Source organism: Squalius cephalus, assembly GCF_949319135.1.
Source record: "Squalius cephalus genome assembly, chromosome: 1".
In the NCBI taxonomy this organism is placed as follows: domain Eukaryota; kingdom Metazoa; phylum Chordata; class Actinopteri; order Cypriniformes; family Leuciscidae; genus Squalius; species Squalius cephalus.
This window is the reverse complement of record NC_137122.1, coordinates 55,423,126-55,446,417: the sequence shown is the minus strand read 5'-3', so window position 1 is coordinate 55,446,417 and position 23,292 is coordinate 55,423,126. Positions and strand designations below refer to the sequence as shown.

Sequence of the window (23,292 nt, the reverse complement as noted above, 5' to 3'; positions counted from 1 at the left end):
GTGAAAAGAAAGTGCAGAGCGCGAACGCACCAGAGTGAGTGAAGGATTGCCGTGAAGCAGTATCTCTGGTCGTACATGTGTATGACGTCATTGACACTTTAAAATACTTTTTAAAGCAAATAAGTGACTCTAAAAAATCTAACACCCAGCAATTTGTAATTTATTTGCATCTCCTTTCGAATACAACATCCAAATTACTAGACAAAAAATTATATCCTGAGAAAGGTGGATTTTTATTGGTATAGCGCCATAGACCTCCATTCATTCTGCACTCGTCCTGTGAGCGCCCTCATATGGAATCAGAGAGGAACTGCAACTAGTTCAGAAGCCGGAAGTGTACTGAGAGTGAAACTTCTCGCCATATACACGGGTTTCTTGTATACAAACAATGCCGGATGCGCGCGCATCCAGGAGGCAGAAAACCGCTATCTGTTATGCCGAGTTCAGTAAAAGAACATTGTAATTAACGTAGATTTCGCATTGTTTGTAATTTCTTGTTGACTCAATAATAAATTGCAATTTCAGAGTTGGATCTGTTTGTTTGTGTTTCATATTAATATAACATTATGTAAAACGTCCAACTGTTTACGAATCAAAATCCGGACATACTGTGATGCATACATGAATTATCATGTTATACTAAGTTAGTAATGTAAGTCTCTGTAGAGCCCGAATTTGCTTTTATATAAGTTAACCTTGTTTACGTTACTTTACGACCTGCAACATATCATGACTGCACACATAACGTTACTTTACTGTAATCAAAGATTTGACAATGGATTACGTGGGAAGCCTTAGTAACTCCGACCGTAGCGATTATATTAAGAAACTTACTCTCAGCAATGGTGAGATCTTGCCGGATCCCTACGCAATACCTGACGATCTTTGGATTGTGGATGACAAGAAGTGGCCAGCAATTGTATGGCCTGATATATATAATTATCTAATCCAGACACCAAGTGTGTATACAAGAGAAATGATTAGAGCGTACAAATCCCTTGATGCATACAACTACGTGCTATGTGGTCATGTGCAGCTCGTCAAATACTTTGATGCTGCACCGGATTTTTGCGTGTTGAGGTCAGATGTGCTCCCTAGTCAAAGGCAAGGCATTAAAGCCAAGCCTTATGATGCCTGGGTGTATGTCCATAAGGGCCTTGGTTACATCCTTACGGCTAACTGCAAATGCATGGCAGGGTACGTCTATCAAAATGTATCTGCCATCACACAAAAATAATGTATGCTAATTCTGCTTTTACTCACATTACTCTGTCCATCACTCCAGCCTAGCATCTTGTTGTAGTCATGCTGCTGCCATCATGTGTCAAGTTGAACTGTCGGGACGGAAATATGCTACTGAGGAGGAGGTTGCCTGCACCTCCAAACCCAATCAGTGGAAGGATATGTCCCGGTCAAAAGTTGAGCCGCAGAAACTAAAAATGATTAACTTCAGCCGTCCAAAAAGGCATCTAACCGAGTTACCCCAATCTCGTTGTGTACCAACACTCCAAAACGTTCCAGGTAGTTTACACCCTGAGTCATCTGCATCATAGAGGCGCAACCATTATGAATAGAAAGAATATAACATACAACTTCATCCTTCTGTCCCACTCTTCCATTTGCCTAGATTTGGAATTACTTGCAACATGTATAATTTAAATGAGCAGATAAAACACAACAGATAGGCCAAATTATGAATACAATGATGGTGTTGCATTTTCATAATAAAAAACAAACAAACATACAAACTGTAGTAAAATGTTCTTTGAAAAAGTTGCATTAAATATACTGCCTTTCTATTGAAAATAAACAAATCTGTTCCTACACTCAGCAATTACATCCGATGATCTTCAGGCTCTGAAAACAATATGCCCAGATGCTGCTTTGTTTACAGCTATCAACACAGACATGAACTCTGACACAGATACAGCCTCTGAAACTGAAACTGAATACGAACTCCCTGAACCTCTGACAGCCATGTATGATCCATCTGCAAGGGACCTGTCACCAGCTGACCTAAAAGTTAAGTGTGAAGTTAGCTTTGACAAAATGAGAATAAGATGCACAATCTCTAAACTGGAACATCTACAGGATGTGACTAAAGAGCAGGCAAAGTGCACAACATGGAACATACACAGAGTAGGACGTATAACTGGAAGTACTTTTAACAGGGTTGTTAGATGCAAGCAGTCTTCAGTTGAAAGTGTGGTCAAACATGTAATGCAGTATGACACCAAAGAGCTCACTGTACCAGCTGTCATGTGGGGCAGGAAAATGGAAGATACTGCACGTCAGTGTTACGAAACAGAAATGAGGAAGACGCATACAAATTTCAACCTAAAAGCAGTGGGGCTAACCGTAAAAGCAGACAAGCCATATCTGGCTGCTTCTCCTGATGGGATATTCTCCTGTGACTGCTGTGGAACTGGTTTACTAGAGATCAAATGTCCATACAAATACAGAGAGGGACTACAGGGGTCTGAAGCTGATGCTACCTTCTGCCTAGATGAATATTATGAGCTGCGCCAAAACCACTCATACTACTCACAGGTTCAACTGCAAATGTATGTTTGCCAATTGAACATGTGTGATTTCATGGTGTGGACAAAGAACAATAGCATCACCCGCCGGATATGGAGAGATGACCGCTTCCTTGAAGAAACCCTTTCAAAGGGTGAAGTGTTCTTCATGGACCACCTCCTTCCAGAGCTGGTCTGCCGCCGCCAAGACCCCCAGTTGGCTGAAGAGGTCAACTGTCCTCGTTGCAAAAGACCCAGCTTTGACAAAATGATCACATGCATAGACTGTTGCAAGCAATTCCATTATAAATGTGTGAACATTGTCAGACAGACCAAAAGATGGAAATGTGGATGTGAAGACATAGCCTAGGTGGATACTGTACTGCACATGATGCCCCCCCAAAAAAGTCACCTCAAGTCATACATTCTTGTTAAGTATATATTCATTAATTTCATTTAGTTTGTTACATTACATCATATTACAAATATCATTAATTATTCTTACATCACACATTGTTATATATTTCTAACACTTGTTTTTACAATCATTATATTGTAAGTTATATTCAAATTGTTGGTCCGTTTGATCACAACATAAAGCAGTGGTTCTTAAAATAGGAGTCGGGACAATTATTATATATTTTTTTTACATATATACATACACATGCTGCTGTCTATTTCCGGGGGACCACAGACCTCTTCAGATTTGTGAGACCTGCACAAATGGTGACAATGTGATCTAGCATGTCAACCTGGCTTATTGGTATGACGCTGTTCAATATTTGGAAATTCTTCAGCTGACCAATTACACGTTCTACATGTATACGAACCCTCGATAACTGTCGGGACGTGTCAACGCACCAACCAGACAACTGTGACTTACCCTTAGTGAAACTAGGGATTTTTAAAGTTGCTCCCACACTCGCCAACTCTTCTCTTACTAGGAACCCTCTGTCTGCAAGTATGACATCACCATGGTCAAGTTTGTTTAAAAAGTTTGAATCTAATGTAATTAGTTTGTCTGAGGCCCGACCACCCCACCCATCGGACAGAAAGGAAATGGAGCCTGCAGGTGTTATGCCAATTAAATATTTGATTGTGTTCTGGTGTTTGTAATTGGACCAAGTTTCAGCTCTGGCTTTCAAATTGTATGTCCTTTGTATAAAAATTTCAGTACAGTCAATTATGCATCTACAGTTTTTGAATTTGGGTTTAAATGATTTAGGCAAGTTTGCTCTCACTGCTTCCTTACTGGGCCAAATTACTAGTGGTTTTAGGACGGAGGACAGCAGGGGTACCCACTCCCTTAAAATTTTGGAAACAGTGGAGAAGGGAAGGTCGAATCGATATGCTATGTCCTTGTTGGAGAGGGCAAGCCTTAATTTCATGAGCACTAACAGGAGGTGGTTCTCCCATGTTAGTCCACCCTTCAGTGTGATCGCTGAGCTTCTTTTGAGAATGCTCAAAAGCCATAAAAAAACCTGTACATTTTGGAGACCGGTGAAGAAGCAAAGCGCAGAGTCTGAAATAGAATTGAACCCGAATTTGGATTTCTTCAGTTTCTCTTTCAGCTGCTGGTTTTCTTCTTGTACAGCCTCCAGCTCCCTTTTCAGTGAAGAGTAGTCCTCACTCAGCTCTCTATATTTAGTTTCGAGTGCACTCTCAGGGGAAAGCTCATCTACGAGAGAGAGAGAGAGAGAGAGAGAGAGAGAGAGAGAGAGAGAGAGAGAGAGAGAGAGAGAGAGAGAGAGAGAGAGAGAGAGAGACATACACACACAAATTTTACTAGGGCAAACACATTGTGTAACAAACTAAAAGTGTCAGTTTATTAATTAATCAAAATTAGGAGTTTGGCATACCTGCAGCTGATTCCAGATCAGGCATGACACCAGGTGTCTCATCAGGAGCCCTTGACTCCCGTCTTCTCTTTCGTTCATACCTACGACAACAGCAGAGGAAGGCATATCAACATAAAAATATCAGCAAACAATCTAGGCTGTTTTCGAGAGCAAACAAAACAATATATGAATAGTTCAGATGCAAAAGCCTCTAAGTGCCATCTGCAATTTTCTTCTAGAATGATCATTTTTATCAAGCTTGTTTATTTAAGTTCAATAATTTCACTTAAATGACAATTAATAGGTAATTTTCATTGCCATTTAAGAGAAATTACTGAACTTTAATATACGAGCTTGATAAAAATGATCATTCTAGAAGAAAATTTCAGATGGCACTTAGAGGCTTTTGCATCTGAACTTTTCATATACAGACAGGACACAGAAACTGTTAGAAAAACTGTCAAATAAATGAGGTCAAAATATTTTAAATGACTCAAAAGGTAACAAAATACGGACAGACCTTGCCACTTTTCCACTACTGTCTATGGTGATGCTGCTATGAGGGAATATGGAGGGAACAAAGTCTGGACTATCACAGTCAAAGGATGGCTCCCCTGGTAGAAAAAACAAAACAAAAACATGACAGATTAGCATTAATTACTTTCTTAATGTTTTATATTAACATTTACTCAATGACAGAGACAGATCAATCTATCGCGCTGCTAGCTAGCTAGCTGCTACTACCAGATTCACTGAACCAAAGCAACGTCTTTGTTTAATGATAACGTTAGCTGCTAATTGATTTATGAACGTGAACATGGACGAGTATGCAGTGCTAACTCAAACTCATAGATATAGAATTAAGATAACTATAAAACAAAAAACTTACCAGTTATGAAGTGTGCGCTGCAGACACTCTCACCTCCTTTCGGACCATCCGGACCCCAATCTGCCCTTCTTATGGCTTGAAGCCATAACCTCCGCCGGTTTTTGGCAAAACCATGCTTCCCCCTAGGCACGTTGAACATATGACACCCAGCACTGGCTCGGTTAGTACAATTGACCACGCAACAACTCCTTGGCATTTTGACTAGCGACAACACCACCACTATGCTACTAGCCTAAACCCTTTACTCCGGTACGAAGAGCGCGGGTCTTTTGCCTCTTGGTTGCGTGCGCAAGCAGTGATGACGTCGCCGAGAAATCCATGTATTAGACATTCTCTGCTCTGGTGGAGTTTCCTGGACAGTTCTAGAACTCGGAATTTGTTGTTGGTGAATGGCAGGTAATTTATATCCAGTCCAAATTGTTAACATTGCTTCGTTTGATATTTTAAATGGACCATGTGTCGCTGGAATCTAATTTAATCAGTTCTATTTCATAACTGTTTCATAACTCGATGTCATAATAGTCTGATCAAAAAACACTTTCAAACTCTTCCAAGTGTATCAATCCGCACATCTTCAGTTTTATTCATGAAAGTTCGTTTAATTTATTTCTACGTATGCTTTCATGGCATTTCCAAATTGTAGCCTTTGTCTTTGAAGGCATATGTTTAACTATAATCGCGTCGCATGAATGGCCAAACGGTATTATTGTCTTCGTCTGTTCACCCATCAGAGCCTTTTGAGAATATACTGTGAAACTAATAAATTACGCGAATTAATTTACGCGGTTTCGTTTTTACTCTTGTTTGTGAATCGGAGACTGATCTCGAGGCTATCTTTGTGTATTTGAGGGTCATGGAACTTACTGTAGAAGTATGACTTTTTTATATGACAACGTTGAGTTAAAGATTCAATTTACAACAGTTACATAATCATTTAATAATTAAATATAATTCCATAATAAATGCCACTGTAATGTATTGATGACAGGAGATCGCAAATGGTTGAACTGAAGTGGCTGTTGTCCTGGTTGTTACCATAGACTGTAAAAAAATTGTTGTCAAGGTTGTTACTCGTGTTTGCCTATAATGAAGATGATGATGCAATAGCGCCTCACAGCGTTCACTACATTATATTACAACGTGGAGAGGCTACACATCATACACGTGAAGACATCTCCTTTTTAAAAAAAACGTTAACAAAAGTTGTATATAACAATAAACTTATGTTACTCTTAGGACTTCCCTATGACAAAAATATATATTCCCCTTTTCAATAGTACATTGCAAATATTTTACTATCTTTAAATATATTAAAAGTATATTAGCATCATGCTTTTACCGATTTTCACAACTTTTGACACACTTTAAAATAATTGTACTTTAATATATTGTCTAAAAATACATTTTAGAAAAATATACTTGAAGTGAAAATTCTGTTTATTTTTTAAAAGTGTATTTATTTGCACTTTATTACAAATATATTTTAGGTATATTTTAACTATGTGCTGGAAATGATCATTGTAACAATGCATTGAAAGTATATTTTCAAAATATATTATAGTATACAATAGTATTTTGTACAAAGTATAGCTTAGTAGCCTATTATTTGTCTATTAATGTGCATTTGTTATTGAAGACAAAGTGTGCACTTTGGTATACACTTATGGTTGGCACCGATAGCCTCGTGGGCAAGTGCCTATGGATCCCGAATTTTTCCCGGCTCGTGGACCTTTCCCGATCCCATCCCCCCTCTCTCTCTCTCTTCCACCTCACTTCCTGTCTAGCTACTGTCCTATCCCAGGCAAAAAAAAAAAAAAAAAAAAAAAAAAAACTTATATATATATATTATTTTTTAGTTATGATTTTGTATTGTACTTGTAACACAAAGAGAGTATACTTTAATATTTACATTTTTAACATTACATAACATTTTTACATTTACGCACTAAGTATACTTGAAGTTGTTCCAGTTTAGGACACAAAAGTACACTAAATACACATGCTTTACTACAATTTAATTACAACTAAAATATACTTAGTACAAAATTTGTTTGTTTCAAAATAGCACACTTCTAGTTAACTAATCATTAACACACTTGAAGTATACTGAATTAGTCTGGCTGCAAGTATACTTAGCACATTAGAACTAATGTGAACTATACAGTAGGGATGGGAACGACACGGGATTTGGGAAATCGACTGTCGAGGCCCATGTGTCGACTTTTTGTCGGATTGTCGGCCTTTTTTTTTTTTCTTTTTTTTTTTTTTAAAGAGCAGCAGCAATGCGGAGGGTGGAAAATATTCTACATCAGGGTCCGAAATTGAGGCCAAATGCGGGTAGATTTTCTGTTTGGCGAGTAAATCTCAAAAGGCTATCCGCCACACTGGCGGGTGAATGTTCATAACAAAATATGAAATTTTAAGCGCGCACGCACGAGCAGAGAGAGAGAGCGAGTCCCGGCCAGGCGTCCTTTCGACAAGCGTCCTTAACAGGGCGGCCAGAGCTTCTTTGCAGCTCAAGTCGGCGGCGGTGTGTACGTACCTACAGTTAACGCTCTTTCTGTTGACGCGCTGAGGAAAAAGCTCCCGCCACTGTAAGAAGCTGTCGCCGCCCATTTGTGTCCTCCTGCGCACCCATCAAAGCCGTGCAGAACGTCTTCAGCACTCACGGATCGTGCATATTTCCGCTGCTGCTTCTGTTTACACACCATGGTCGTTCTTTTCTCGAGAAAAGGAGTTTTCTCATAGCGTTTGCAACGCAATACTCGTTCCCTTATCTCTCAGGGAACCGAGGTTAAAGTAAAGTTATAATAACTTAAGTAAAGTAAATAAAAATAAAGTTTATTAAATGTAATAAATTAAAAGCAAAAAAAAAAAAATGCAATTTGGAAATCCCACAAGCCCCGCCCCCTCGACATGTCGACACTCTATTTTTTTTGTCGAGTGGAGCATGTGTCGAATGTCGGTCGTTTTGTCGACAAAAAGTCCCATCCCTACTAGGCCTATACAGTCACTGTATTTCACCCGGTACCTACTAGGCACTCTCGTAGGTCTACCAAATATTGGCAGTCTCTCATTATTCATTGAATGAAATTGACTATTTCTCACTGGTGAATTCGTAGCATTCACAGAAGATTAACAACTTGCACTGGCATTATTGTCCACGTTGTGTTCCTGCTCTGAATTCAGCTCTAAATCTGGTGAAACAACAGGTAAGTCTTCCACAGCTTAAGTTTGAGGTGAAGGACACACTGTTTCCTTTGCTTTCAGCAAGTCTCTTCTATTCCTTCTGAAGATGCGACTGTCTGGTGTTTGAACAGTGTAAGACCCTGGTCGTTCATGTTAGTCAAGAACCACTGCAGGTGCTATCCTGTCTAATACTCACTCTTTCTCCTTTCTTCATTTCAGGTAGCTTTCTTGTCTCACAATCAAAGTACTGCTTTTGTCTGACTTGCCTGTTTCTCAGTCGATTACACACATGCCTGAAAACCTTGGGAATCCGCAGTTTCTTTGACACTAGAATCTTTGATTTCAGACTTCTTCCTGCTTCCAGGCTTTCTTCATAACTGCGCAGGGAAAAGGCCTATCCCATCCAATGACGTGTTTCTATACTCCAGGAGAGCAACTTCTCTCTGCCTGACCGTTTGACTGTAGAAATACAGGACTTGAGGTAGTATGAATGAACTCCCAGCTGGCTGCGAACACACGCATTTCAGCACTCACAATCTCTCTACCATTATCTGAAAGAGCGCATCTGGAACTTCATGTCTGGCGAACGTTGATTTGAGAACTGCAATGATTTGCTTACTTGTCATATAATTTAACTTAGCAGTTTCAGGCTACTTGGAAAAGTAGACCACACAGAGGAGATAATCAGCATCTCTGAAGTGAAGTATCCATTCAGACCTTCGACCGAGCTCTTTCTGGGATAGGATGTGACAAGCGGCTCTCGGGAATTGCTGTTTCTGTGCTTTTTGTAGATGTCACATTTACTGGCAACATCTTCAATTTGCTTTGCCATCCCTGGCCAGAACAAGATGTCTCTGGCTCTTTCCCTGTGCTTTACAATACCAATGTGTGCATCATGAGTTGATTTCTTGACGGGTCATTTCACCCATCAAGAAATCACTGGAAACTAGCGAGATCGCAAAACGAACATGATAAAGCGGCTGTTTGTTGGGATTTTTGTTGTTTACTTAAAGATTTAAAATGTTGATGTTTTACCTTGGGCTGGACAATAATTCAATATTAATATATATCGCGATCTAATTTTTTTCAATAACGGTGATATGATTTTTAAACATATTTCCGATATTTCAATATACATTACAGGCATGGGCTACGTTTACATTTTCACTGCTTGATAAATATAAGCAGCACGGCACACATATTTATTGTATTGTATTTATTGTTTCATATGCCATTGTAATGATAATACGGCAGGTGTATTAGTACTGCAACAGTATAGGCTATGACCCGGGGCCCGTTCTTCGTACGTTGCTTATTACATCCGAGATCAAATGACACATCCAAGATGATATCATCGTGCGAATCATGATCTGGCTAACTCGGTTCTTCGAACACACCTGCCGGATATGATTAGTATAGCTGGATTGAGTTATCTGAGATAATTGCGCGTTCATGCGCTGGTTAAAAGGGGATATGTATCGATAGTAGAAACATTGATCAGCAACGCTGCTATTGGCTGTTCAGCGTGGCCAAAGAGCGCGCTCAGTTTTTCTCCTCAGCAGAGCGAGATAGTCGAAGTTTATTCGGAGTTTTAATGTTTAATCAAAACGCCAGGGAACACCTCAAAGTCTGCAAAAGCCAGGAGAGAGGGCTGGCAAAAAGTAGCAGACAATTTAAATCCGTTAGAAGTGGCCATGTTAGATGTTTTTATCACTTAATAGCCTATATTTTTGTATTTTAATAATTGCATAATTACTTTGTGCATTGTAATGTATGTAATGCATTGTCACCACACTAGAACATGGGAACAAATAAAAGTGAAGTACAAAAATATTCTACATAATGGTAATTTTTAGTTATATTATAGTCTCTTTTATAAAAGGCACTGTTAAATAAATGGTTGTCTGTTTATAAAAGCAACCAAGAAAAAGGCTGAGAAAAAAAATAGAAAAGATCTTAGTAGCCTACACTGTAAAATAATTTTTGCTGCATTAAATTAAGGCCGTATAGTCATTTCAACAGTTAAATCTTGAGAAATGATGAATTGCTTTGACTTGTGAAAGTGAAAACTGATAAACTGATGTTAATGTAAAAATATTTTGCTATGAGTTATTGATCACATTTTTCCCCAGTGTAGTTCATTGTAATGACATTGTGTTTTCCTCTTTTGTGCACTTTTACATGATACACCAACACTTGTATCTGTTCCCAAGAAAGTGGTGGCTGAAATATGTGCAGTAAGTGGACATTTTCTAACTTTCCTAAGGAAAGAAAGTATAAGACTTTGTAATGTCCATTTGTTTCCATTGCACTGGACAGAGAATAAACCCTCTCAGATAACTGTCATATGGAGGAACTAGCCTGCAAGTGCATAAATAACTTTACTTAATTTATACTTGTATGCTTTATGGCTGCAATATAAGTTGCAGGATTCCACATCTACAGAAAGGCCTACAGAAGAGTCTGCACAGACAGAGGAGACATAGGCCTACAGGTGGGCAGTGTATAGCCAACTTTTCCTTTTTATTTGTTGCATGAGGCATGTGTCTAATATCTCTTGTTGCAGGCACTTGACCACTGGCTTTTCTTTACAAAGAACAATTGAAATAAAACTCAAGGAACTAAGCATATTTGTCTTTTATTAAACATTTAATGAAAAGTGTTTTTTTTTTTTTTTGGCAATGTTGTGTAATATGGCACATGCAACAATGTCACAGGCCCTGTCAGGTGTGCAACCCTCAGACTTTTCAGACACTGAAATCTTCCCTTTTAGCCAAAGTTCATTTCATTGTGCCCTTGTCCTGGCTAGAGCTGCATTGTAACTGGTTTGGGTCAGGGAATGGGGTCATAAAACACCTGTCTGCAGGCAGGAACATGTCATTATCACCTATGAACAAATGCAGTTCTGTTAGGATCAGCATAAGTGTATGTAATACAGTGAGCTTGATATTTAATTGTGGAACTTTTCTTACCACTTTCAAATAATGTGCATAAATGTGAATCTCTGAAAATTCTTAAGTCATGCACAGATCCTGGCCATTTAGCTTTCACATTTGTGATATGGAAGATTTTAGTCAACTGCCTTTTTTTTATTTGATATAATATTACTAATCTGGAATATTAAGAATCACAATAGTAACTGGGCTGCACATTTAAATTGTGAATCCCCTTTCTGTTCACATAATCCCCTTCATTGAGGCCTTGATGGCAGTCTATGGTAGCCTATATGGTACCAATCACGTTAGTGAAGCCTGAGTGACATATCTGTAATCGGCATGGTCATGATTGTATGATCGTCATAAAAAATTATGATAGCCTAAAAAAAAAACAAAAAAAAACCCTGCTTTACAACATTGGGTCTTAAGTGGCTTGGAAATGCCACAAAAACCCCCCCCCAAAAAAACAACTTTTTTTTAAACATAAAAGCAACAAAAAACGTCAATCTCACGAATCACGAGAAAAAATATATATCTCAGAAAGAAAGTGCACTATCGCGCTGAGCTGGACTTCCCGTATCAGCTCTGCTTATGAAGCCGGGATCTAATCCTGTCAATATGAAATAAGCCTGCTCCCGAGCAGGTTTAAGTTTGCGCACATGTTGCTATGACAGCAAGTCCAGGATGAGCGTTGAAGAACCAAACAATCCAAGATCATGCCAAATCGCCAACAATCAAATCCAGCTAAGTGAGTTAGCGACGTACGAAGAACGGACCCCTGGTTTAAATGACAGGAGGCGCGGTCGGGACGGTTGAAACAAGTGTTTCCTTGCGACCGCGCCTCCTTTAAACCTGGTCATAGCCTATACTGTTCATAGATTCATATACTGTTCCTAGACTGTTTCTTTTAATGCAACTTCATTTTCATTTACGCAACACATGTTATCTCTTTAATAATCATCAATTGTCCAATCTTCAATCTTCAATAAATTTCATTTATCGTCTTCTGGTTGACCTCGTTTTTTTCATAATAGCAGGCTATTCAACTAGCAAACACTCAATATGACTCAAGGAAGAAATGTAAGAAAATGATTGATGAGAAAGGATTTGTCTGTCTTCGTCAAAATAGCCTATTAAATATGTCATAAATATGATTAAGACATGTAATACTGTTCCATGAAAATGCTTAAACTTCTGTCTTGTACCTCAGGTTTGAAAGGCCTGCAGCATGGCGTGTGCACGGCAATCTGCTATTGAGTTCCTCAAAAACGCCAGGAGAAACCTGGTGACCCATATGAAGAACCTTCCTCTGATCATTGAGAATCTTTATCAGCAGAGGGTTTTCAATGACGATGAGGTCGATGATCTCAAAGCCCAGATGACAGAGTTTGATAAAGCCAGATGTATATTGGATTGGGTCATTAAGAAAGGGCAAATGGCATGCTATGAATTACTCAGGATTTTGGATGTCACTAAGAAGAGGACATTACATCCTGATTTACACTCCTGGATCAGCTGTTTTCCCTTCAGATGGGAAGATACAGAGGTCAGCTATTCATTTGGTGAGTAGATAAATGAAAAACATTTCAATAAAAAGACAGTAAATTAACACATTTCAATACAAATCTTGGTTTTTGTTGCTGTCTCAGGTACAAAGCCCTGTCAAAACTACCAAACAGCGCTCAAAAAGAAAGCAAAAAGGATTCTCAAGAACCAAAGAGAATGTTGGGATGACAAGGCACAAGTACATTTCCATTTTATACCTGTTGTTTTAGAGACAGACTCTGTGGTGAAAACTTCTCAATGCAAAATAAAATGGAAAAACAAAAAATGCAAAAAGCCACGGCCCAAAAAGCTGATCTCTTACATTCCTACTGTGCAACAAGCACTTTCACCTGTGGATCTGCTGAGATGCCAAGATAAGAACATCCTCCTCATAGGCAAACCTGGAATAGGAAAGACTACAGTTGTCCAGGAAATGTTGCGTCTGTGGGCAGAGAAAGATGACCGAGAGCTGGACTACATGTTTTACATTGATGAAAGTACTTTGGCTCACAGTTCTAGCATTGCCAATTTGGAGTCTTTTTTCTTTGACGTATATTTAAAACCAATGGAAAAAGACAGAAAAGACGTGTTTCAAGATATTGAGGAAAACTCTGAGAATGTTGTCATTGTATTTGATGGCGTAGTCGATTTAAAAGAAAATTCCACCTTATGGAAGATCATGAACCACGAGCTCCTGCCTGATGCCAAGATTATAATAACATGCAGATCAGAGGTGGAATATGATCCACTTTTCTGTGACTGGCCGACACGGAAAGTGTATGTCCAAGGATTCAGTGAAGAGTCTATCAAAGCTTACCATCAGAAGATGTTGGGTCACAATCCTGTTCTTCTAGATGTTGTTTTGAAGAATCAAGAGCTGTTCAGTCTCAGCCATGTGCCAATGTATGCATTCATGATCGTAGACTTGATTAAATTTAAAAACGACAACGTTTTCAACCATCCAAACACAGTCACGGAAATGTACATCCACATTTTCCGTGTTGCTGGCAAGAACCAAATTGAGCAAATAGATAAATACTTGAAAGACAACAAAGATCAGGTTTATTTTTGGATGGAAAAGGCATTCAATGCAACAATGCAGAAAACCATAAACCTTATTAGCTGTGATAAGACAGATATTTCTCGTGCGTTTCTGAAGATGATCACAACAAAAGACTCGCCAACATCTGTGACAACGTACTGTGCTTTTCTCCACAACACAATGCAGGAATTCTTCTCAGCTTTGTGGCTTCTTCTACATCCAGGTGAAATTGAGAAAGTCCTACAACTCTGTCAAACTGAGGAGAATAAACACATGAAACATGTTCTTTGTTTCTTATGTGGACTTCTGGGAGAACACAACATTAAACTCATCAAATGTCTCTTCCCAGAGGATCAGATAAAGAAAACATCTGACTGGTTCATTGAGAAGTTTTTGGAAACTTTCCTCCAACCTCAGAGTGAAAGTGAAGAGTTTGATCTTCTCTATGTGTGTCAGTGCTTGTATGAGCTCCAGTCTCCTAAAGCGTGTTTAATGTTCCTGGAGAAGATGGACTATCAGCTTGAGCCTGAAGAGGATCTTGACCCTCATCAGTGTTGTGCTTTGGCTTACGTGATCCCTCAGTCCAGAGATAAAGAGGTTTATCTGAATCTGGAGGACTGTAACATGACTGACGCAGGAATGAACATGATGCTCAGTTGCTTACCCAAGATCAGGTACTAGGGAATAGGGGTGAAACGATAAATAGCAATATAAAAAAAAAAAATTTGACAACGTATCATGGATGTAAAAAAATAATTCGCAATATGTTTTTTTCACTCCAAGACTCATTTACTGTATTTATAAGGTAATATAAATACCTTAAAGGCACACCGCGGTCTTTGTGACCTAAAGAGTTGACGCATATGAGTTATTTTAAATGATTCCTCAGGCCAATATACAGCACTTGACACTATCAATGCTCCGAGCGGGGCTGCCCTCTTGAAATACCGCCTATGTAAGTTTGGAGAAGGTGCACCATCGTTGGCCAGGTCACGTGACCTGGAAGAACGTATCGCTTTACGGCCACAGGCTCTTATATACTCAGGGAGCTAAGGCTTTTGCTACTATTTTTCCGCCTGCTCGACTCCTGGTCACGGCAGAGGCAAGGAATAAGTTTAAAACTGCTTCTGAGGAGGCTAAAAAGAGAAAACGCAAAAGGGATCGTGCTCGAGGAAAAACAAGAGTCGACTAACTAACTAACACTTGACTAAGAGTCTAACACTTGAGTCGACTAAGTCTAACTCTTGACATAAACTTATTATTATCCTATTACCATCATCAGTAGTTCAGTAGACTATGCAGTATGCAGATGCCTAATATTTGTATGAAATCGTGAAACATTACCTGGTCAATATCTTCGGAGTCTATCTGCCTGTTCCATGCCCGACGCTTTTATCCTACCGAACAGGTACCGGTGTACAGGGTGGGGGTGGGTATTTACGACAGTGCAAGTATTCCACAGCGACTCTAGGGGTCGCTGTTTGACAAAAACACAATTTCTACATAGTGTGCCTTTAAGAATAAGTATTTATTCTTTCATTATGCACTCGCCCCCATGTCGTTTTAAACCCATAAGATTTCCATTCATCAAATTTTTTATGAAACCTGAGAGATTTCTGTCCCTCTATTTAAAGTCCATTTCCCTAAAACTTAAAAGATCCAACAAGGTCATAAAAACATTGTAAAAAGCATTTTTAAAAAAGAAAAATCAATCGATCAGTTTAATCCTAGTCTTCTGAAGAGACATGATCGCTTTATATGATGAACATAATTACTGATCAACACACATACTGTAGTAAACACAGACGTTCAAATTATATGTATGTGTGTGTGATGTGTGAGAATGACATGAGGGTGAGTAAATTAAGACAGAATTTAACTGTTTGTATTAACTAACCTCTTAACTTTTGGGAATATTTATTTTGACACGTTTAAAACTGTGATGATTGATTGCATTGTTCATCTGAAGCACACACTCATCACACTGAAAGCACAAACATCATTTAAATTAGTTATCGTTTATAGTTTACTGTGTGCTCGTTGAGAAGTATATAGTTTAAAAGGCTAAAGCACCTTTTTCACATGATGTGCCATAGTTTTTATTGTTAATAACTGTGCTAAATGTAAGGCAGATCTGGCCCGGCAACTTGTTTTGCCTGTTGCCCGTTTGTATTTATTTACTTATTGCTTTATTATATTGTTGAATGCCTGAGGCACCCAAATTATTTTGGAATTCGCCATTTGATAATAAACCTATCAGAAAGATAAAACCTCAACTCATCCCGGGCGAACAGCTTCTATTGTAGTGAACTGAGTTAATGACTGTGCTGAATTTAAGGGAACGAGAAGCACAGAGGTTCAATGTTGCCGTGGAAACGAACAATGATGCCCACTAGCGAGTGAAAATATCTGTATCTGGTGAGTTTACTATGTAGGCCTGAATATTTTGCATAGGGGAGACCGGGGATAAAGTAACACTTTATGTTTGAGCATCTGTAACTCAGCCGCTGTTTGTGCTAGATCTCTCAAAATGTGATACATGACAGCCACATTTGTCTGCTACAAATATAACTCACATAGACATATACAAAACAATCACAGATCATGTGAGTTAAAGGGATAATTCACCTCTGGAAAGATGAATGTGTATTTAAAATAGGTCATTTATGTAGAAGAAATGTGAAGAAATGTTTGAATTTGGAGCTTTCTAGACTGAGAAAAGCCAGAAAATGTATTTTTGGCTTATGTGGATGAAAGACAACAACTCCCAGAATGCACTTGCTTCGCTGCCCTAGGAGGCCACTCCCAAGCCACGCCTACCGATTAGAGAGCGCAGTTGAAAACAACAAGGTTAGGCTACTAGTGAGTCTCCGTGACGAGTTTGCCCGGGATTTTCGAGATCGGCCAAAATGTCCGGGATTTGGCTTTTGCGTTCTACAGTCGCCATTCATTATGTTTACTGTGGCGAGCAGGACGAGGCTGAGGGGCGCGGGAGAACGGCGCGAGGCCGGTGGCGTGATTACTGAGACGCAGCGGTCTCATATCTCTCACGGAGGAGCGGGAATTTTCTTAGCAATGTTAAAACGCACATCAACCGATCACTTGTTTAGCGTTCATGTAAACACTACATTCAGATTCACCAATCGGAATGAATTCAGTTAGACTGAAACAAAAGGTGTGCATGTAAACAATGAATGGCGACCGCAGAAAGCAAAAGCCGAATTTTTTTGAACATTTTGCACGATCTCGACGGCCGGACATGTCTGGGAAAAAGAGGATAGTAACCCCTACTACTCAGCTTTCTCCACAGAACAAGAGCCTGCTAGCTTAGCTTCCAAAGAAAGACGGCTGAAACTATTGCCCCGTTCCAGGCAACCTGTAACCCGTGTTTTTCCAACCTTATACCCGTGAAAGTGCACTGGAACGGCAGTCAAACCCGTGACTTCCCACCCGTGAACTCGTACTAGATCGATGTACTCCCAGTTACGAGTTAGAAAAACACGGGTTACAGGTTGCCTGGAACGCGGCATATGTGTACATTCTGTGAGTGAGATCCCACCCTCTATGGGCGGGTTGAAAACATGCGGGACAGCCCCTACTACTGGCTGTAGTCTTTAGCCTCTGGCCAGAAAATCCTCCGATGACGCAAAATGACGATTTTTGCGTCATCGGAGGATTTTTTCCTGACAAAAAAAAACAAATCTCTCAACTCAGGGGGATATGAGGGTGGAAAGCACGGTAATTTGAAAATACTACAGGTTTTCTACTAATACAAAGCTTAACGCTAAATCCTGAAGTATCCCTTTAATGTCAAATACAAAGAGTTCAGTAGTTAAAATCTACCCCACAACTGGCTGGGGATAGATACAACGAGAGGTCATTTGCTGAGGTAAGATTCACACTATTGCATTTTTAAGGATTTTAAATTTAGCACAAAAGCAATTGCGAATAAAGGTAATTCTCTGTGTTTGCCTTTTAAACTATATTCTTTTCGACGTCCACGCAGGAGACTATAAACGATGTAAAACAGTCTGCGGCCACCCCATGTGCTATGGTACAACCCACAGCGCAAAATGCAAGAAAAACGTCAGGACTGCACAAGCTAGCGGACGGTGCCATCAGCGATTGAGTGCAGAACACGCTTAGCATCTCAGCCAGGGTTAGTTAGTTAAAGTTAAAGTCACCATGAAATCAAAATGGAATATTGCAGTGTTTATTATGAAATATTTATTTGTGCACATCACTTTTTTTTAAATCATGTGCCCTCGTAATCTATATTCAGAATACCTTCCCCTCCTCCACGCACTGACATCTCATCTCTTCTCTGATGACGTGTTTACTGGCGTGAGGACGGGAAAATAAACTCCAGCAACCTCCTGTCACTCACATGAGATCAAAGCAGTAGCAAACCGCAATCCAACAAGCAATTCCCGTTTACTTGGATATATGTCACAATATGGGGGAAAAAAGAATGGTCACAACTTCCATTTCATGCCGACTTTTAACACGTCTATTGTCAGTAAAAATTGGCTCACACTAACTCTTCTCTGCTAGTGCTGTAAGTTTGGGTCGCTTGTAACATGCGTTTAAAAAGGCAATATGTTGCAACTTTCTGCAATGATATTTGTTATGAACTAAAGAGAAGCTCTAAGGTCTCCCCCAAAATAACATTTGAAACCAAAGAAATTAAGTCATAAATATTAGTATTATAATGTTACTGATGTTCTGTACATTTAAATTGTATTATTATTATTAAATGCCTTTATATTACAGTTCAATATAATTATTGCCATATAGTTAGGGAAAGTTAGGATTTTTTTTTGCCAATCTGCAAAAAAAATTTCTTACCAATACCTTTTTTTACCATGTGTTCCTATAGGTGTCTAGTAACACCTCCCAATTTATCCACGGCCAAATCCTCGGGGAAACGCCTGGAGAGGCAATCAAAGTTGGGGTGCCCAGATGTCCTGGGTAAAAATAATGAATTTTTAAAAAAAAAAAATTTCAATATTACCTTTTGAGATGTCTAACTAGGGGTTTTTAGGGGTGCCGAATCTATCCCAGCCATTAGTTTTGGCTAAAAATTAAGTCCATACAAAAACCACATAAAAATGGTTTTATTGAACAATTACAAAACAAAACTTACTAAATCGGTTTAAGGCCAGACACTACAGGTGAATAGAGTCAAATTTTTAACTAGCAGATATCACCATGAAATTTTCCCAATTGATTACCTATATTAAGATGAGAAAAAAATGTATTACAAGTTTTCTGTAATTTAATGTTTAAATATGCAAATTGGGCAATATCTAATTAAATATGCGCTAATTTGCATATCTTTTAAAAAATCTGAGTATTGGATAAAGCCAGGTTAAAAATTATTTTTTCATTGTGTTCACATATTAGATGGGAAAAAAATTACTGAGGGATTTATGGATATCTACTTTTGTTATCCTGTAAATCCGAAAATACTGTCAATAGCCTTAAAAAATGATTTTCGCCATGTTTTTTTGGAATAAAATGTAATATAAATCAGGCTAGGAATAATATATTTACAAATCCCTCTGTATATGTCTTCATAATATAACTAGGTACAAGACTGGAGAGTTTGGTGTATATAGGTGCTACTGAAGTGGAGATTTCAGACTTGGAGTATGAGAGAAAAGTCATTTTGAGAAAATGGCCTTTAAAGATTTATCATCAGCCAATGAGATTGCGCATTCAGCCCTTTTACTTTCACAATTGGTTGCTGATAAAAAGGAAATGACCATATTTGGATCTGACAGTTGGAAATAATTTTTAACCTGGCTTTATCCAATACTCAGATTTCGTTTTTTAAAAGATATGCAAATTAGCGCATATTTAATTAGATATTGCCTAATTTGCATATTTAAAAATTAAATTACAGAAAACTTGTAATACATTTTTTTCTCATCTTAATATAGGTAATCAACTGGGAAAGTTTCATGGTGATATCTGCTAGTTAAAAATTTGACTCTATTCACCTGTAGTGTCTGACCTTAAACCGATTTAGTAAGTTTTGTTTTGTAATTGTTCAATAAAACCATTTTTATGTGGTTTTTGTATGGACTTGGAGTCATTTTTACTCAAAACTAATGGCTGGGATAGATTCGGCACCCCTAAAAACCCCTAGTTAGACATCTCAAAAGGTAATATTGAAATTATTTTTTTTTTTTAAATCATTATTTTTACCCAGGACGTCTGGGCACCCCAACTTTGATTGCCTCTCCAGGCGTTTCCCCGAGGATTTGGCCGTGGATAAATTGGGAGGTGTTACTAGACACCTATAGGAACACATGGTAAAAAAAGCTATTGGTAAGAAATTTTTTTGCAGATTGGCAAAAAAATTCCTAACTTTCCCTAACTAATAGTAATGTATTTCTTTATTAATTTGCTTAATTGTTATCATTTAAAATTATTATTATTATTATTATTAGTGTTGTTGTTATTGATATATGATTTCTGTGTTGCAGATTAAAGATTTGGAAAGAACCACTGAAGCAAATCGCATTCTTTCAAGAATTCTTCCATAAAGCATCTCAGTGCAATTGCTCCTCTTTTGACGTGAGACACAATAACAACCCAGAACTGTGTGATTTCCTGCTGGATCTTTACTCACATGTGAAGAACTATGAGACTCGAACAGGCAGGAGTTTCCTTCCAGCATTACAGTCAGTTTTCCAGTTACCTGATGTCTGGATCATAGATCTCTCACAGAGAAAGACCTCCGTCCTCCTGGAAGTGCTGAAACTCCAGACAGAGAAGAAACCAGTAAAGCTGAGAAGATGTTCAGAGGAAGAGAGTGAAATGAAGAGTTTCCTTCAGTGTCTGTCCTACATCTCACAGCTGAGGTACCTGATACTGTACAGCCTTTTGCTCAACATGTTTAAAAAAGCTGGAGTAGGTCTTTGTGTACTATTATGAATCATTAAAAAAAATATTGTTTTGTATTTACCTTTAGATGTAGAAATGTGTAAAATTGATTGGAAAAACAACAAAAACCTTATTCTTGGGGTCACAGAGAAGCTGGAAAATAGTCAGGAAAAATAAACTGACAGTTTCTAGAAACCTCAACTAACATTCGTAGCAAATTAGCTCAAAAAGATAAACGGTACGATCTTCTTATCAACTCTTGAGAAAGATTATTCTTCTGGTCATGAAGAATAACTTTTCTGTTCTATTAGATTACTAGCTAAAGTAGCCTACTCAACAGTGTAAAAGCTTATGGCTAAAGATCAAACATTTCAGTGACTATGATCTGTGAGCAGCAACAGAGACAATCAAGCGTATAATAGTTTTTAATAAATGAAACCGTAAATACATACAACTACACGTAAAAGAGAATACATATATACAGAATAACAAAAAGTAAAGAAAGAAAGAGAGAGGAGATCACAGAATGGCAAATATCACAAACAGTTAATCTGTGAGAGCCAGCAAAGAATCAAATCACCTTAAGGCAGGGTCAGACAATCTTAAACGCATCTAAATATCAATAGAAATAATACTTGCACTTATTCTTTGGTGCATAGTGTGTGTGTGTGTGTGTGTGTGTGTGTGTGTGTGTGTGTGTGTGTGTGTGTATGTGTGCCCTTGTTTATATTACATTGTGGGGACCAAATGTCCCCATAAGAATAGTAAACCTGAGATCACCTACATTGTGGGGACCAGCCAGCGGTCCCCACTTTTCAAAAGGCTTATAAATCACACAGGATGAGTTGTTTTGAGAAAGTAAAAATGCAGAATGTCTCCTGTGATGGGTAGGTTTAGGGGCAGGGGCAGTGTAAGGGGATAGAATGTACAGTTTGTACGGTATAAAAACCATTACGTCTATGGAGAGTCCCCACAAAGATAGTGAACCAGACGTGTGTGTGTGTGTGTGTGTGTGTGTGTGTGTGTGTGTGTGTGTGTGTGAATGCTTTGAAACATTACACTAACTGCTAAAATTAGATTATTATAATGTTTATCCTTTTTCCATGTCTTCCAAACTTTAAGTTGTTTTCCTTCTTTTATAGTGAATCAAACTCTTCAGGAATTCAAGACCTCTATTGTGGATTGTGAAAACTTACAACAACAAAGAAACAGTATTTGCACAAGTTCTTTGAACTTACAGCAGGCAAGTTAATTCTGTTTAAAACAGGAAGGAAATATAATATATTTACAGTTTACAATAAGGTTTAGTTTATTATTATTTAATGCATTAGGTAACTTGAACTAAAATATGTTTAGATCAAGTTAGATTCATATTAAATTCTATATTAATACATTTCAAGTTGTATTAACTACTTAATGAATTATGAACAAAAAATAATTAACAATGAACATTGTATATTCTAAATTAACATTAAACAAAAAACATAAAACATAAAATTAACAAAAATTGTTGTTCATTGTTAGTTCATGATGCCTTTTTCATTAACTTATTTCCATAAAACTAACCAGGGCTGCATTTATTTAATATAAAATAAAGTATAACAGTTACATGAATTATTATGATAAAATAGTAATGGGAAATTATCCCAATTTAAAAAAAGCTGTTTTCTATTTAAATATATTTGTGACAAGTGTGATAAGTGATAAATATATGTTTTTGTAAATTTTGTAACATTCAGTAAATATTTCCCTCTCTCTCACACACACACACACAGGGTGATCAAGGGGGTCCGCTGATGTGTAAGCAGGGTCTGTCGTGGATCCATGCTGCTGTTTTGACAAGTTACAGATCCCGCTCTGCTCTCCGTCAAGATATCCAGGTCTTAACTAAAACCTCCAGCTTTGAATCATTCCTGAGAACTGTGGTGGGCCCTATCCCTCCAAAAGCCACCAGCTCCACAAGCTCCACAAGCGCAACTACAACCAGCACCAACTCAACCCAAGCTGCCACTAATGGGTCACATGTATCTTCTTCCGTCTCTTTTACGCTTTCTGTCCTGTTCCTCTCACTTGCAGCTTTCCAAATCTTTCTTCAAGGCATCAATTGAGGCTTCTGAGTAGAAAAGGCCACTTTTCATTAACTATAATAATAATAATAATAATTAATTCTTTACATTTATATAGGGCTTTTCTCTGCACTCAAAGCACTTTACATAGAAGGGGGAAATTCCTCAACCTCCACCAATGTGCAGCATCTCCTGGATGATGCGCCGGCAGCCATATTGTGCCAGAACGCCCACCACACACCAGCTTACTGGTGGAGAGGAGACAGTGATGAAGCCAATCAGTATATATGGGGATGATTAGGAGGCCATGATGGACAGAGGCCAAGGGGCAAATTTGGCCAGGATGCCGGGGTTACACCCCTACTCTTTCGAAA

At 38.4% G+C, this 23,292-nt stretch overlaps 1 protein-coding gene across 1 annotated transcript; it reads left to right on the top strand.

The window, feature by feature from the left end:
* The first annotated feature begins 5,583 nt into the window (after nt 1-5,583).
* LOC307155511 (nucleotide-binding oligomerization domain-containing protein 1-like) lies at nt 5,584-22,096 on the top strand. Its single transcript, XM_079866201.1, has 8 exons — nt 5,584-5,642; nt 8,655-8,916; nt 10,649-10,672; nt 10,859-10,929; nt 12,582-12,933; nt 13,021-14,632; nt 20,453-20,830; nt 21,995-22,096. Exons 5-8 carry the CDS (start codon nt 12,600-12,602, stop codon nt 22,038-22,040), a joined length of 2,370 nt encoding a protein of 789 aa, XP_079722327.1. The 5' UTR covers nt 5,584-5,642; nt 8,655-8,916; nt 10,649-10,672; nt 10,859-10,929; nt 12,582-12,599; the 3' UTR covers nt 22,041-22,096.
* Nucleotides 22,097-23,292: the final 1,196 nt, after the last annotated feature.

Bases quoted from the DNA above. Each gene is read 5' to 3' on its own strand.
- LOC307155511 (XM_079866201.1), top strand. From the start codon at position 12,600: ATGGCGTGTGCACGGCAATCTGCTATTGAGTTCCTCAAAAACGCCAGG. The intron at 12,934-13,020 runs GTGAGTAGATAA...TTGCTGTCTCAG, and splicing joins AGAGGTCAGCTATTCATTTG to GTACAAAGCCCTGTCAAAAC. The intron at 14,633-20,452 runs GTACTAGGGAAT...TCTGTGTTGCAG, and splicing joins AGTTGCTTACCCAAGATCAG to ATTAAAGATTTGGAAAGAAC.